Below are 17309 nucleotides of genomic sequence, written 5' to 3' on the forward strand. Positions count from 1 at the left end.
CTCCCTCCCACCCTCCCTATCCCACCCCTCTAGGTGGTCACAAACCACCGAGCTGATCTCCCTGTGCTATGCGGCTGCTTCCCGCTAGCTACCTATTTTACGTTTGGTAGTGTATATATGTCCATGCTACTCTCTCACTTTGTCACAGCTTACCCTTCCCCCTCCCCATATCCTCAAGTCCATTCTCTAGTAGGTATGTGTCTTTATTCCCGTCTTACCCCTAGGTTCTTCATGACCTTTTTTTTTTTTTCTTAGATTCCGTGTATATGTGTTAGCATATGGTATTTGTTTTTCTCTTTCTGACTTACTTCACGCTGTATGACAGACTCTGGGTCCATCCACCTCACTACAAATAACTCAATTTCGTTTCTTTTTATGGCTGAGTAATATTCCATTGTATATATGTGCCACATCTTCTTTATCCATTCATCTGTCGATGCACACTTAGGTTGCTTCCATGTCCTGGCTATTGTAAATAGAGCTGCAATGAACATTTTGGTACATGACTCTTTTTGAATTATGGTTTTCTCAGGATATATGCCCAGTAGTGGGATTGCTGGGTCATATGGTAATTCTATTTTTAGTTTTTTAAGGAACCTCCATACTGTTCTCCATAGTGGCTGTATCAATTTACATTCCCACCAGCAGTGCAAGAGTGTTCCCTTTTCTCCACACCCTCTCCAGCATTTATTGTTTCTAGATTTTTTGATGATGGCCATTCTGACCGGTGTGAGATGATATCTCATTGTAGTTTTGATTTGCATTTCTCTAATTAATGATGTTGCGCATTCTTTCATGTGTTTGTTGGCAATCTGTATATCTTCTTTGGAGAAATGTCTATTCAGGTCTTCTGCCCATTTTTGGATTGGGTTGTTTGTTTTTTTGTTATTGAGCTGCATGAGCTGCTTGTAAATTTTGGAGATTAATCCTTTGTCAGTTGCTTCATTTGCAAATATTTTCTCCCATTCTGAGGGTTGTCTTTTGGTCTTGTTTATGGTTTCCTTTGCTGTGCAAAAGCTTTTAAGTTTCATTAGGTCCCATTTGTTTATTTTTGTTTTTATTTCCATTTCTCTAGGAGGTGGGTCAAAAAGGATCTTGCTGTGATTTATGTCATAGAGTGTTCTGCCTACGTTTTCCTCTAAGAGTTTGATAGTGTCTGGCCTTACATTTAGGTCTTTAATCCATTTTGAGTTTATTTTTGTGTATGGTGTTAGGGAGTGTTCTAATTTCATACTTTTACATATACCTGTCCAGTTTTCCCAGCACCACTTATTGAAGAGGCTGTCTTTTCTCCACTGTATATTCTTGCCTCCTTTATCAAAGATAAGGTGTCCATATGTGCGTGGGTTTATCTCTGGGCTTTCTATCCTGTTCCATTGGTCTATATTTCTGTTTTTGTGCCAGTACCATACTGTCTTGATTACTGTAGCTTTGTAGTATAGTCTCAAGTCAGGGAGCCTGATTCCTCCAGCTCTATTTCTCGTTCTCAAGATTGCTTTGGCTATTCAGGGTTCTACCCATTTTTTGATTGGGTTGTTTATTTTTTTGATATTGAGCTGCATGAGCAGTTTGTAGATTTGGGAGATTAATGCCTTGTTGGTCGCCTCATTTGGAAATGTTTTTCCCATGCTGTGGGTTGTCTGTTTGTTTTGTTTTTGGTTTCCTTTGCTGTGCAAAAGCTTTTAAGTTTAATTTGGTCTCATTTATTTATTATTTTTATTTTCATTACTCTAGGAGGTGGATCCAAAAAGATATTGCTGCAACTTATGTCAAAGAGTGTTCTGCCTATGTTTTCCTCTAAGATTTTTATAGTATCCAGTCTTACATTGAGGTTTTTAATCCATTTTAAGTTTATTTTTGTGTATGGTATTAGAGAATGTTCTAATTTCATTCCTTTACATGTAGCTGTCCAGTTTTCCCAGCACCACTTATTGAAGAGACTGTCTTTTCTCCATGATATATTCTTGCCTTCTTTGTCGTAGATTAATTGATCATAGGTGCGTGGGTTTATTTCTGGGCTTTCTATCCTGTTCCATTGATCTATAAGTCTGTCTTTTTGCCAGCATCATAGGGTTTTGATGACTATAGCTTTGTAGTATAGTCTGAAGTCAGGGAGCCTGATTCCTCCAGCTCTGTTTTTCTTTTTCAAGATTGCTTTGGCTATTCAGGGTCTTTTGTGTTTCTGTACAAACTTTAAATCTTTTGTTCTAGATCTGCTGTTGGTAATTTGATAGGGATTGCACTGAATCTGTAGACTACCTTTGGTAGTATAGTCACTTTGACAATATTGATTCTTCCAGTCCAAGAACACAGTATATCTTTCCATCTGTTTGTTTTTCATCTTCGATTTCTTTCATCAGTGTCTTATAGTTTTCAGAGTACAGGTCTTTTGCCTCCTTAGGTAGATTTATTCCTAGGTATTTTATTCTTTTTGATGTAATGGTAAATGGGGTTGTTTCCTTAATTTCACTTTCTGATCTTTTGTTCTTAGTGTATAGAAATGCAAAAGATTTTGTGTATTAATTTTGTATCCTGCAACTTTATCGAATTGATGAGCACTAGTAGTTTTCTCATAGCATCTTTAGGATTTCCTATGTATAGTATCATGTCATCTGTGAACAGTGACAGTTGTACTACTTCTTTTCCAATTTGGATTCCTTTCTTCTCTGATTGCTGTGACTAGGACTTCCAAATTATGTTGAATAAAAGTGGGGAGAGTCGACCTCCTTGTCTTGTACCTGATCTTAGAGGAAATGCTTTCATGTTTTCACCGTTGAGTATGATGTTGGGTTTGTTATGTTCCCTCTATGCCCACTTGCTGGAGAGTTTTTATCATAAATGGTGTTGGATTTTGTTAGAAGTTTTTTCTGCATCTATTGAGATGATCATGTGGTTTTTCTTCTTCAATTTGTTAACGTGGTGTATCACACTGATTGATTTGTGGATATTGAAAAATCCTTGCATCCCTGGGATAAATCCCACTTGATCATGGTGTATTATCTTTTTAATGTATTGTTGGATTTGGTTTGCTGGTATTTTGTTGAGGATTTTTGCGTCTATGTTCATCCGTGATATTGGCCTGTAATTTCCTTTTTTTGTGGTATCTTTGTCTGGTTTTGGTATCAGGGTGATGGTGGCCTCATAGAATGTGTTTGGAAGTATGCCTTCCCCTGCCATTTTTTAGAAGCGTTTCAGAAGGATAGGTGTTAACTCTTCCCTAAATGTTTGATAGAATTCACCTGTGAAGCCATCAGGTCCTGGACTTTTGTTTGTTGTGAGTTTTTAAATCACAGTTTCAATTTCAATACTTGTGATTGGTCTGTTCATATTTTCTATTTTTCCTAGTTCAGTTTTGGGAGATTGTACCTTTCTAAGAATTTGTCCCTTTCTTCTAGGTTGTCCATTTTATTGGCATACACTTGGTTGTAGTAGTCTCTTACGATCTTTTGTATTTCTTTGGTGTCTGTTGTAACTTCTTTTTCCTTTCTAATTTTATTGATTTGAGCCCTCTCCCTTTTTTTCTTTTTGAGTCTGGCTAAAGGCTTATCAATTTTGTTTACCTTTTCAAAGAACCAGCTTTTAGTTTCATTGATCTTTTCTGTTGTTTGCTTTGTCTCTCTTTCATTTATTTCTGCTCTCATCTTTATGATTTCATTCCTTCTGCTAACTTTGGGTTTTGTTTGTTCTTTTTCCTTTAGTTGCTTTAGGTATAAGTTTGGGTGGTTTATTTGAGATTTTTCTTGTTTCCTGATGTAAGATTGTATTACTGTCAACTTACCTCTTAGAACTGATTTTGCTGAGTCCCATAGGTTTTGGATAGTCATGCTTTCATTTTCATTTGCCTCTAGGTATACTTTGATTTCCTCTTTGATTTCTTCAGTGATCCATTGGTTGTTTAGTAGCATATTGCTTAGCCTCTGATTGTTTTTGGTTTTTACAGGTTTTTTTCTTGTAGTTGATTTTTTTAAATATCCTAGTGTTATGGTTGGAAAAGATGCTTGATATGATTTCAGTTTTCTTAACTTTACCCAAGCTTGCTTTGTGGCCCAGCACGTGATCTATCCTGGAGAATGTTCCATGTGCACTTGAGAAGAATGAGTATTGTGCTGCTTTTGGATGGAATGCTCTACAAACATCAATTAAGTCTATCTGGTCTAATGTGTCGTTTAAGACCTGTGTTTCCTTACTGATTTTCAGTCTGGATAATCTATTCATGGATTTAAGTGGGGAGTTAAAGTTCCTCACTCTTAATTGTGTTACTGTCGATTTCTTCTTTTATGGCTGTTAGCATTTGCCTTATGTATCAAAGCACTCCTGTGTTGGCTGCATATATATTTATAATTGTTAAATCTTCTTGGATTGATCCTTTGATCATTATGTAGTGTCCTTCTTTGTCTCTTGTAACAGTCTTTATTTTGAAGTCTATTTTGTCTGATACGAGTATTGTTACTCCAGCTTTCCTTTGATTTCCTTTTGCATGGAATACCTTTTTCCATCCTCTCACCACTTTCAGTCTGTATGTGTCCCTAGATCCTAATTGGGTCTCTTGTAGACAATATATATATAGGTCTTGTTTTTGTATCCATTCAGCCAGGGTGTGTCTTTTGGTTGGAACATTTGATCCATTTACATTTAAGGTAATTACCCATATGTATGGTCTTATTGCCATTTTGTTAGTTGTTTTGGATTTGTTTCTGTAGGTCTTTTTTCTAACCTTTCTCTTTTGTTCTCTTGTGATTTGATGACTCTTTAGTGTTGTGTTTGATTTTTTCTTTTTTGTGTAAATATCTATTGTAGATTTTTGGTTTGAGGTTACCATGAGGTTTTGATATAGCAGTCTATATACATACAAGATTGTTTTAAGCTGCTGGTCTCTCAGTTTCAAATGCAGTTCCAGTGTCCTGTGTTTGTACTCTCCTCATGTCAGGATTGCTAGTTTTGATACCATATTTGTAGGTGGATGATTTCCTACCTTTATTGTATATTTACCTTTACTGGTGAGATTACCCATTTGTAATTTTCTTGTTTCTGGAAGTGGTCTTTTCCGCCTAGAGAAGTTCCTTTAGCATTTGTTGTACAGCAGGTTTGGTGGTGCTGAATTCTGTCAACTTTTGCTTGTCTGTAAAGCTTTTGATTTCTATGTCAAATCTGAATGAGAACCTTGCTGGGTAGAGTATTTTTGGTTGTAGGTTTTTCCCCTTTCATCACTTTAAGTATATTATGTCACTCCCTTCTGGCTTGCAGAGTTTCAGCTGAACAATCAGATGATAACCTTATGGGGATTTTCTTGTATGTTATTTGTTGCTTTTCCCTTGTTGCTTTTAATATTTTCTTTTTGTCTTTAATTTTTGTCAAATTGGTTAATATGTCTCGGCACATTCCTCCTTGGATTTATTCTCTGCACTTCCTGGACTAGGGTGACTGTTCCCTTTCCCATGTTAGGGAATTCTTCAGCTACTGTCTCTTCAAATGTTTTCTCAGGTCCTTTCTCTCTCTCTTCTCCTTCTGGGACCCCAATCACGTGAATGTTTGTGCATTTGATGTTGTCCCAGAGGTCTCTTAAACTGTTTTCATTTCTTTTCATTCTTTTTTTCTTTATTCTGTTCCGTGGCATTGATTTCTACCATTCTGTCTTCCAGCTCACTTATCTATTATTCTGCCTCATTTATTCTGCTGTTGATTCTTCCCAGTGTATTTTTCATTTCAGTTATTGTATTGTTCCACTCTGTTTGTTCTTTATATTTTCTAGCTCTTTGTTGAACATTTCTTCTGTCTTCTTGGTCTGTGTCTCCATTCTTTTTCTGAGATCTTGGATCATTTTTACTATCATTACACTCAATTCTTTTTCAGGTAGATTGCCTATCTCCACTTCACTTAGTAGTTCTTCTGGAGTTTTTATCTTGTTCCTTCGTCTAGAACATATTCTTCTACCATCTCATTTTGTCTAACTTTCTGTGTTTACGGCCCCATAGGCTTCAGGTTTGTGGTTCCTCTTCTGGTGTCTTCCCCGTGGTAGTGAGGCTAGTCTAAGAGTCTTGTGCAGGCTTCCTGGTGGGAGGGATTGGTGCCTGCCCACTGGTGTGTGGAGCTGGGTCTTGTCCCTCTGGTGGGCAGGACTGTGTCAAGGGGTGTGTTTAGAGGCAGCTCTGGGCTCAGGAAGACTTTAAGCAGCTTGTCTGCTGATGGGTGGGGTTGTGTTCCTGCCCTGTTAGTTCTTTTGGCCTGAGGCATCCCAGCACTGGAGCCTTTGGACTGTTGGGTGGGGCCAGGTCTTGGTGTCAGAATGGCGGCCTCCAGGACAGCTCACACCAATGAGCACTCCCCAGCACCTCTGCCACCAGCGCCCTTGTCCCTGCAGTGAGCCACAGCTGCCCCCACCTCCCAGGAGATCCTCCAAGACCAGCAGGTATGTCAGGCCCAGGCTCCTATGAAGTCGCTGCTTTTTGCCCTGGGTCCTGGTGCACATGATACCTTGTGTGCGCCCTCCAAGAGTGGAGTTTCTGCTTCCCCCAGCTCTGTGGAGCTCCTGTGATCAAGCCCCGCTAGCCTTCAAAGCCAAGTGCTCTGGAGCTCCTTCTCCCAATATCAGACCCCCAGACTGAGGAGCCTGACGTGAGGCTCAGAACTCTCATTCCTGTGGGAGAACCTCTGCAATATCATTATTTTCCAGTTTGTGCTTCACCCACCTGGCAGGTATGGGATTTGATTATATCGTGAATACATCCCTCCTACCACCTAGTTGTGGCTTCCTCTTTGTCTTTGGAAGTAGAATATTTTTTTCTGATCGGTTCCAGTCCTTTGTTGCTGGTTGTTCAGCATTTAGTTATGATTTTTGGTGTTTTTGTGGGAGGAGGTGAGCTCAGGTCCCTCTACTTTGCCATCTTGTCCTCTGTCCAGAGAAACTAATCTCAGTATTTTGAATCATCTTTAAATCTTTTGATCATTTTGCGGAGAACTGACAGCTTCATGATATTGATTCTTTATGTTAATATGGGGCTACTCTTTTATTTTTCAGATGTGTAGTCATTTGTAATAAAGTCTTATAATTTTCTCCAGAATCTTAATGTTATTAGTTACAGCTTATCATTTTTCTTGCTATTATACAGGATAGCTCAAAATTATATTTTCTAATTGTTTACTTTTGTGTTTTGGTTTTATCCCACCTTTGCCAAACTCTTGTTTTTTTAACAGATTTCCTTACATCTGTGAAATGACTCTTCTAATCTGTATCTTTTACTTAAAAAATTTAAAACTTGTTCTGTCTTAGTGTGCTGGTTATGAGCTCTAGTTTTTAATCTTTCACCAATGAGTGTTCTGTTTGCTGTAGTGTTCTTTTCTCTTTTTCTTAGTTTTGGTATGTATTCTTTATTAGGATAAAGAAATTCCCTTCCGTTTCTGGTTTCACTAGAGATATCAGTTGCACATTTTAATGAATACTCTTTCTGGATCTCAGATGATTTGTGTCTCTTGTCTGTATAGTGATTTGCTAATCATAAACCAACCTTACATTTCAGGAACAAATCCAACATCATCACTCTATGACTCTTAAATAAATTGCTGGATTTGGTTTGCTAATATTTTGTTTTAGGATTTGTGCGTTCGTGTTAAAGCCTGAGGTTAATCTTAACCAGTTTTATTATCAGGGCTATTTTGCCATCCTAAAATGGGTTGAGGAATGTGTTTTCAATTTTTGAGTGTACATTTGGTTCTTTTTTATGGTTCTGTTGAAGTTATCAGTATTTTTTTCATTTCCTTGAACATAATAAGCCTCATTATTTTAAAGTTTTTTGTCTGATAACCCTATTACAGGGATCTTTTTTTGGATGTATTTTTATAGTCTGTTGGTTATCTTGATGTTCAATCAAGTTTTCAGTTGTCTTATTATATCTGGTCATTTTTGAGTGCTGAACAGCACATATGAAAACTTGTTACTCCTCTCCAAAGATTTACGATTGTTTCTGGCAGAAATCTGGAGTAACTATCCATCTCAGGTTGCTTTAATCTAATTTCAGATATTGAGATAATTTAAAATTGGGTTCAGACTTATGAGAGTCAGTCTCTTTCTAGTTGGTCTTTACTTAAAAAAAAGAGGAGGAAGGTGGACATATTACCACCAAAGAATCATCAGTAAAATTTATAATTGACTTCACAGCATAAATAGTGGAGGCCAGAAGACAGTTGAATATTTTTTAATTTATAAATTTTTATATATACACAGGTAATATTGGAGTAATATTTTTAATTCTTTATAGCTCTAGATGTGTTGAAAATTTCTGAGTTTCTCAGCCTTTATATCTCCTCTTCTAGAGTTGATAAATGCCCAAATTACCAACAAACTCAAGTGCCAGATTCAGCTCTCCAGGATTTCATCCTTTCTAAGATTTTGGGCCCATAATTCCTCACTACATTTATATCTCTGCAGTGCTTTCAAGCAGGCGTTTCATATGTTCAGCTTTCCCTAGTCAGTCATTATCAGAAATTGAACTCTTGTTGCATTTTTTTTGGCTGCACATTGCAGCTTGTGGGATCTTAGTTCCCTGACTAGGGATCGAACCCAGGGTGCCAGCAGTGAAAATGCCAAGTCCTAACCACTGGACCACCAGGGAGTTCTGAGCATTCTTTTTTATAGTTTCCAGTTTTATGCTGAAATTCATAATTTGATTATGAATTTTTAAAATTGATTATGATTAGTTAAAATCTGTGTCCAGTAACTTCAGCATCTGGACTACCTTTAGATCTCTATTAACTTTGTTTTGGTTCTCATTTTTTTTCTTTGTTTACCTGGTTATTCACATAGACTATTTGGGAAAAAATGATTTAATGAGGTTTATAGTGATGTTTTCTTCCTCCAGAGAGGATTTTTGTTTCCTTTTTCTAGACACCTGGGGTCTCACAAACCAGGCCCCCAATCTGTCAGAAGCACACTCTCAGCCATTAAACTTCCTCTTCTGGAATTAGCAAATGACTCCAGGGGGAACACTGCCCCCAGAGCTAGACTCACCTCTCTGGATTTTATAATATTTTGCATCTTGATCTAATAATTCCTTGCTACTGAAGGTGCTCTTGACATCCTAAATTTTTGTGGGAAGTTTGGTCTGAATTACTTGGTCCATATTTTACCTGAAGTAGAAGTATTCATCGTACAGTCTTTTAAAAAGCAGTCATTACTATCAAGGTCTCCAGCCTTATTAATAAACCAGATTCATGAAAGGCCACATAGGAATAGTGAAAACACTATATAGGCTCTTTCACTTAACAAACCTCGGTTTGAGTCCTGACTCCACTGTTCACCAGCTATTAACTTACTGCTAACTTCTGTGTTTCTCAGTTATCTCTTCTCTAATATGTGTATATTATCTACCTCATGAGATTATGGGATAAAATATGTAAAGTACCTAACCATAAGCAGGCTTGGTACAAGTGCTTAAATATGAGTTATCCACTACTCCCTTCCTGTACCCTTCTATACCTACTCCATAATATTTGTCTTAGTCAGATTTTTAACTCCTACCTACTTTTTATTTCCTTCAGGTGATTCTAGTCACAAGATTCCTATTTCAAACTTTGAATCTGGGCATGACCAAGCAATTGTGTTACAAAACCTTTATAGATTCATTCATCCACATCCAGGGAACTGGCCACCTGTCTACTGCAAGGTAATTTCAACATAAGAATTTCTTTTAAGTCATTACTTAGAAACCAAAAGATCCAGGAAAGATACCCAAAGAAATAACTTTTGCCTCTGTATTAGCTGTGTGTTAAAATATATGTGTTCGTTCTTATTTTGAATATAATTAGGTATAATGCTTTTTCTTCTAAATCTCTCTGGTATTGGAGGGATTTTGAAGACTGCAAAAACTGAATGTATTTCAGCTTCGGTCGATCTCATGTTTTTAGTCCCTCCTTCTGAAATATCTTCAATTGTTTTTACTCTGAAGGATGGATTTCTAGTCTGTACACCTATCCTCGCCTCCTAGGCAAGAGAATTGTTTGTTCAAAATTGTTTTTGTAGCAGTCCCTTGATCTTCTTTTTGTAATCTTTATTATTTGTTTTGTCTAAGTTCTTCTAGGCTAGGTGTCATAGAATTGGGTTTTAACCTTACTGTTTATTAGTGTCACCATGAACACAAATCACCTTATTTATCTTTTTCTGAACATTGGTTTCTTCATTTGCTTACCCTAAGTCTCACTTGCTGTTCAGAAAGTATATTAACATTGCTTTATGAACATAACTGGTTATTATTAGCAGTATTTTCTAGAATATGTTGCTCTGTTTTACAGTTCTTGTTTAGTTGTCACAGACTCTTCAGCCTCTCCCTTCTCACCATCCTTACCCCTCCACCCTCCCCTACCCCCAGTTTGAAAGGACCACATTAATTAAAAGTAACAGAAGATAGGAGAAAATAAGTAAATTTTTTTTCCCTTCTCCAGTCTGATGATAGAGCCAGAGTCAACTGGTGTTTGAAGCATATGGAGAAGTCATCAGGTAAGTTAAACTGGGTCACTGCTCAAATGCATTTTAATATCTGTGTTTCCATTTTGATGTGCATGTTCTGTGTACCAAAACTTACTAATTGTATGTGTGTTTCTGTTTACCAATGGAAGGAATCAGGCAAGATCTAGAACTTCTCACTGTAGAGGATCTTGTAGTAGGGATCTACCAGCAAAAATTTCTCAAGGAGCCCTCTAAGACCTGGGTTCGGAGCCTCCTAGATGTGGCCATGTGGGATTATTCTAGCAACACAAGGTATTTATAGTGATTTTGTGATAGTGATGCTGACTTTTTTCTGAACTGAAAAAATATGGTATGATTAGTTTTTGCCTTTTTAAACAATATTTTCCTATGAAACTTTGGAATCATTGTATTTCCTTGAATATAAGATTTAATTGATTGTAAGGTACATTGTTACTTCGTCTATCAATAAAAACAAAAAACTACCAAATAAACTGACAGTGCTTTATCACTTAGAATTTCTGTACTGATGAAAGAATATTTTGTATTTATTTGTATAGACATTTTATTACATAGAATTCTTGTAGTTATAAGAAATATAGATGTGAAATAAATTGAAAGTTTTTTTTATTTTGAAATAATTTTAGGCTTACAGAAAAGTTGCAAGACTCTAGTACAGGGAAGTTGTATATACCATTCTCAGATTCTCTAATTGTTAATATTTTTATATATTTATAACTTTTTCTCTAAATATATATACACTGTTTCTTTTTCTCAGCCTCTTGAGAGCAAGTTGCTATCATGATGCCTTTTCACCCCTGAGTATCAATGTGTTGTTCCTAAGAACAAGATCATGTATATTGCCACAATACAGTTATCAAAACAGGATATTGCCATTGATACAGTACTACTGTCTAATCTAAAAGCTATATTCATATTTTGCTAGTTGTTCTAATAATGTCTTCTATAGCCAAAAAAAAAAAATACTTTAGGATCCAAGCCAGGACGACATGTTGCATTTAGTTATTATGTCTGTTTAGGCTCCTTTAATCTGGAATAGTTCCTTAGTCTTTGACTTTCATGATCTTGACCTTTTTGAAGAGTACAGGCCAGTTACTTTGCAAAATGTTTCTCAGTTTGAGTTTGCCTATATTTCCACATGGTTAGATTAAGGTTATATATTTTTAGCAGGAGTACCACAAAAGTGATCTGTCTTCTCAGTGTGTCATATCTGGAGGCATCTGATGTCAGTCTCATTACTGACAACTTTGATCATTTGCTTAAGATAGTGTCTGCCAAATTTCTCTATTGAAAAGTTACTGTTTTTTACCTTATAATTAATATTCTGTTGGGAGATTCTTTGAGATTTGGTAGATAACCTATTCCTCAGACTTTAATCTGCTAGTTTTAGCATCCATTGATGATTTTTGCCTGGGTCGATTATTACTGTATTTGTGAAATGATGGTTTTCTAATCTGATTTTTGCTTCTACATTTATTAGTTAGCATTCTACTGTAAGGAGCTTTTCCTCTTTGCTGACTTTTTTTTCATTTATTTATGAGTATGGACTCATGTATTCCTATATCTTATTCAGTGGGCCATAATCTCTTACTAACTTATTTTTATGCTCAGATTGTTTCCTTTGTGGCCAGTGGAAGTCCCTTCAAAGCAGTGGTCTCTTTGTTTGGGTTTTGTTGTTGTTGTTGTTTTTTACATTGCTGCCTCATTCTTTGAGTGCTTCTTTGCTTTCCAGCTCCATATATTTCAGGTTCATCTTGTACTTTTCCCTGCTTCAGCTTTGAATTAGCCATTTCTCCAAGGAGCCTTGATTCCTTTTAGAGGAAGAGTGTGCATTTAGGAGATAGAATCTGGGTGCTGGGTGTTCATTCCTATTAGACTGTCATTGATTCTAGTTCCCCTTAGTGGAAAGAGCTAGTAAATATATGTGTATACATACCTTTCATAAACATTTTTATGCAGCTAGGCTCACCTGCCTGCTCCTTCCTCTCTCTCTCCCTCTGTCTTTATCTCACCATGAGTTCGTGCTGAACCTACAATTCCAATTTAAAACCATAGAGTTTTCCAGTTTTCCATTTTTGTATTGCCCTTCTGAGTGGAAAAACCTGGTGCTCAACATTTTTGTTTGTCCAGTCCTAGAATGCATTAAGTTGTTTTAGAATTAAGTGATACCACTATTTAAAAAAAGGCATATTAACAGTTTAGAATCTTCTTTCAGTTGTTTTAGTCTGAAAGTAGTCAAAATACTTTGTTCAGAAGTTATTGGAGTTGGTTCTTTTTTTCTCCTTCAGTGTGGTTAAATTATTCATTTGAAATATAGTTAAGTCTGTTTGCTTGTTTTATTCCATTTTTGGTTTTGCCCATCTTTGTTGATTATATTTTGAATGTGGAATGTATTAGCATAGTTCAAACAAAGTATATTCCGAAGTATCACTCTTCAGTCTAGCTCCATAAAGTTCCTTGGATTGCATTAACTTTATAAATTAACTTGGAAAACTGAAATCTTTATATAATGTTGAATTCTGTCCAAAGGCAAGAGGTGTCTTCCCATTGTTCAGATCTACTTTTGGGTCTTTCAAGTCTGTTTTAAAATTTTTCTCACACAGATTGTGCCTATCTGGGACTGGTGAATTTTTGGGGGGCAGTTCCCACAAAAATTTCTCTGTTTCTTCTATGAAAATTGAATTGATTAGGCTTTCTAACTTTAATGGGATCAATTTTGGTAATCTGTAATTCCTTAGGAAATTATGCATTTTATATACGTTTCCAAATTTGTTTAAAATTAAGTCTGCAAACTAAGTAGTCTTTTATAATTTTTAAAATTCCATGTTTCACTGGTTATTTATCTCATTGTTTCTTATATACTTGTGCTTCTACTTTTTTCCCCTAAGTCATGCTGGCGTAGTGCACTGTCTATTTTTTTCAAAATATCTCATTGTTTCTTATATACTTGTGCTTCTACTTTTTTCCCCTAAGTCATGCTGGCGTAGTGCACTGTCTATTTTTTTCAAAACAACAGTTTATTAGATCTGCTAATTTTCTATTCTCCTCCTCATTCATTTCTGCTTTTATATTCTTGGTACTTTGTGGTTCTTTTTTTTAGATTTTTGGGCTCGGTATTTAGTTAATTTGGGGTTTTTTTTTTATTGGTAAGTGTTTATAGTGCAGTGAATTTTCTCTTAAACATGTCTTGCAGTGCATCCCATAAGTTGTTGACATAGTATTTTGTCATTTTTTAAAAAAATTCTGTAGTTTCAGCTCTCTTTAACCCAGGAGTTAATATGAGGCTTTTAAATGTCCATATGGAAAGCTTTTTTGGTTTTTGTTAGTAAATTCTAGTGTCTTTGCATTGTGATCAAAGTATTGTTTATAATATTTCTATCTTATGGAAGTTACTAGTGTTTTGCAGTTTTTTGCTAACTAAATATATAATCAATTTTTGTGAATGTTTTGTGGGTATGTGAGAAGAATATGTGTTTATCAGGGTGCAACATTTGACAAGTATCCGTAAGCTCTACACTATTATGTTTAAATTGCTTTATCTCTTTATTTATATTTTGTCTACTTGATCTGTGTTATATTGAGAGTGCTGTGAAGTCTCATTACTACTGTTTCCATGTATGTCTCATTATATCTCCTATAGCTATAAGTGGCTGTTGTGTTATTTGATGCCTTTACAGAAAAAGTTTGCTGAATCTTGATCTAGTAGATTGATCAAGGGCTCTTGGGAATGGCAGTAACTCTGTTCTTGCATGTTGAAAATTTTTTCTGTTGGTTTACATTTTATTTCCTTGAGTTTCTAGAAAGTACAGCTGCATTGTTGTATTGCTTTATGTTGCTTTTTAGAAGTTTGTTCATTTAATTCTCTTGATCTTTTAAGTTATTTTGATCTTTTTGCCTGGAGACCTTAAGAATGGTTTTTCATCTTTAAAGTCTAATAGTTTTCCTGGAATGTTTCTCTGAGTATATTACTGCAGGTCAGTCTTCCCAGGTGTTTGGCAGGCCCTTTTAGTATGCAGAATCAGGTCTAATTTCTGGAGATTTTTCTTAGATTGTAGTTTAATATTCTATTCCATTTAATTTTTCTTAAAGGTGTCCAATATATGTATGATTGGTCTTCTTTACCTTTCATTATGGTGACTTTTTCTGACCCTTGTTTCTTCTTTCTTTAGTCTCTTATTCTCATGGTAGTTTTCTGTTTTCTTCAGTTTCCCTTATTAACTTCTCATTTGAATCTGTTCTTCCTTAGGCAGTTTGTAATTCAGTTCTTTTCCTATATGATTTTTATTTCTTTCCTGAGTTTTGTCAACTCTTTTCTTCTTTCTGTTCTTAGTTTTGAAGTTTCTTATTCAGGCCATGTTTTCGTATCTTCAAAATTTTTGTTTAAGGATATTTAATTCATATATTAATAACAATATAGAGTGTTATGTTATAGTGTTGTTTTATAGTTTTCGTCTTCATGGTTTTTTTCGGGGGTTGGGGATGGGGAGAGTTACCAGCTATAGTGATTCTCATTTTCTGTTTACCTCTTGCAGTGGCTTTCTGTTGTTCCTTTGCATTTCTTGGACAGGGCTGTTTATTTGGGGTGGTTTGAGATTTGTAGTTCAAGTGCTTCCTCTTCTGTCAGTGTAGCAAAGTATGGTTTCTTTGAATGCTTTCAGGGTGGTGGCAGTGTGGTTGTGGGTCTTCCCATTTTTTTCCTGCTTTCTTTGTCCTGGAGTCCTAAGTTTCCCCCCCTGTGCTTTTTTTTCCCCTTCACACAGTCTCTAAAGGACTCCTTCCGTTCCTCTTGCCCTCTGCTGCCCAGAAACAGTGCCTTCCAGGCTGCCTTCTAGAGTCTTCAGGCACTTTTAAGTCAGTTTCCTGTAGCCAGTGCTCTCATCTACCAGGATTCTGAATATTTATCAACCGTCTCATTGTGGGAATGGTTGTAATTTAATGTTGGCCTCTCAGTTTCCTTCCTCTCTCTTCCTCCATGTTTTCTGGGCTCCACCCTCTCTATAAAGCTATATAGAGGCTTGGGTGTGAACTTGAGAAATGACTTCATTGGAAAGTAAGGATTTTCTTTTGGTAATTGAGTCTTGTAGTCTTGTGGTTATGCTTCTCTTAGTTATGCTGCAGGTATATACTTTGTTTAATCTTGTTAGGCTTAAAGTTTATGGATGATGTGTTAGGATATTTGGATTTATGTACCATTGCCTCAGCTACTGGCTAAAGCATTCCTAAAATTTCACATTCAGAATCATTCATTGTCCGTGTTTTCATACACTGTTGTCTCTGTGCCATCCAGGGTGGTGATGTAGCATTTCTTAAAAGAGAATTGTACTATTGTCTCTGGATTTTCTCCTGAGCCACTGACAGACACCTTTTCTGCAAGTTTTGATGCTGGTTCTTTCTTGATCTTATCAGATGATACCAGTAGAAGGTTTCAGAGACAAACCAGTACTTTCTCAGTGGTTTATTGACTAAAATGTTGAAGGATTACAGTTGTTTGGTTATCCAGAATAATACTCAAAGATATATGCAGAACAGAAACAGATTCACAGATACAGAAAACAAACTAATGGTTACCAAAAGGACGAGGGTGGAGGGAGGGACAAATTTAGGGATATGGGATTAACAGATACAAACTAATATATATGTAATAGATGAACAACAAGGATATACTGTATAGCACAGGGAATTATACCATTATCTAGTAATAACCTGTAATGGAATATAATCTGCAAAAATACTGAATCACTAAGCTGTATACCTGAAACTAACATAATATTGTAAATCAACTATACTGCAATAAAAACAAAAATAAAATACTACATACCACTGCTTTAAAAAATAATACACTTGTACATGTTTAGGCAATGGCAGCTATTTCTAGACTGGCCAATAGCAGTTGTAGAATACCTTAAATTGTATGATGCAGTCCAACAAATGCATTCAGTTAAAATGTGAAAAAATCATGTTTTAGAATAGAAGAAATGGTGTTGAGTCTCAGAGTACATATAGACTGCAACAAGAGTAGAGTAGCTTTGGTGTAAGACATTTTTGGAGGTCTGTGCCATGGGATTTTATTAAAGATAGAACCTGTTACATAGTACTTTAAGAACTTTAATAATAACTGCTTTGGAAAGGATGGGTCTACCTTTTCCTGAGCTTCATAATATTGTAAGATTCCAATATATAGTATTTTACAAGGGAGTTTTGGTTGTAGCGGACAATAGGAACTATTGTTAGAATCTGTTAGTTAATATAAGCAGATAGGACTCGTTTCAAACACTGCTCTTAAACTTCTACTTAAAGGACATTAAAGTTTGTAATAAATTTTTGATAAATGTTGTCTCTAGCTCTAGGAGAAATGGGTGGGTTTTATATTGGTGAAATAGAATACAGTTACACAAAAAGTATCAGAATCTTAAATAAGCAGGCTGTTAATGACTATCATGTTACTTTGAAGGCTAGAGTATAACCTTTATAGTTACCCCATTCTCCTTGTTGCTTCCTGTCATAATTGTCCTTGGATTAATTCACTGTGACCTGGTGACTGAAACAAAGCAGCTTTTATTTAATCAATGAATATTTATTGAGCATCTCCTCTGTCCCTGTGAGCAGAGATTTGGGTTGAAGGAAGGACCTTTCTAAGAGAAGAAAATGGCCAAAACACTGACTCGGGAATGAAAGCATAGAGACCGTTTAAGAAAAAAACAGTGAGTCAGTTTGACTAGAGCAAAGAGCATCTGTAACTGTCAGATGACAGTGGTTCCTGAGAAAGGGAAAGGCAGGGTTATCCTTGAAAAGGAGAAGAAACTTAACCCTAAATAAGAGGAAAAGAGATCACTGA

The 17309-nt window shown here is 36.0% G+C and overlaps 1 protein-coding gene across 1 annotated transcript in view; it reads left to right on the plus strand.

Moving 5' to 3' along the window:
- MAEL (maelstrom spermatogenic transposon silencer) overlaps positions 1-17309 on the plus strand; it is a 40891-nt gene that overhangs the window by 10544 nt on the left and 13038 nt on the right. The window contains exons 6-8 of the mRNA XM_059935503.1: positions 9532-9656; positions 10432-10486; positions 10606-10747. Of these exons, the coding sequence (XP_059791486.1) occupies positions 9532-9656; positions 10432-10486; positions 10606-10747 (322 nt within the window). The remainder of the gene's footprint in view (positions 1-9531; positions 9657-10431; positions 10487-10605; positions 10748-17309) is intronic.

Source organism: Balaenoptera ricei, chromosome 1 (genome assembly GCF_028023285.1).
Source record: "Balaenoptera ricei isolate mBalRic1 chromosome 1, mBalRic1.hap2, whole genome shotgun sequence".
NCBI classification, from domain to species: Eukaryota; Metazoa; Chordata; class Mammalia; order Artiodactyla; family Balaenopteridae; genus Balaenoptera; species Balaenoptera ricei.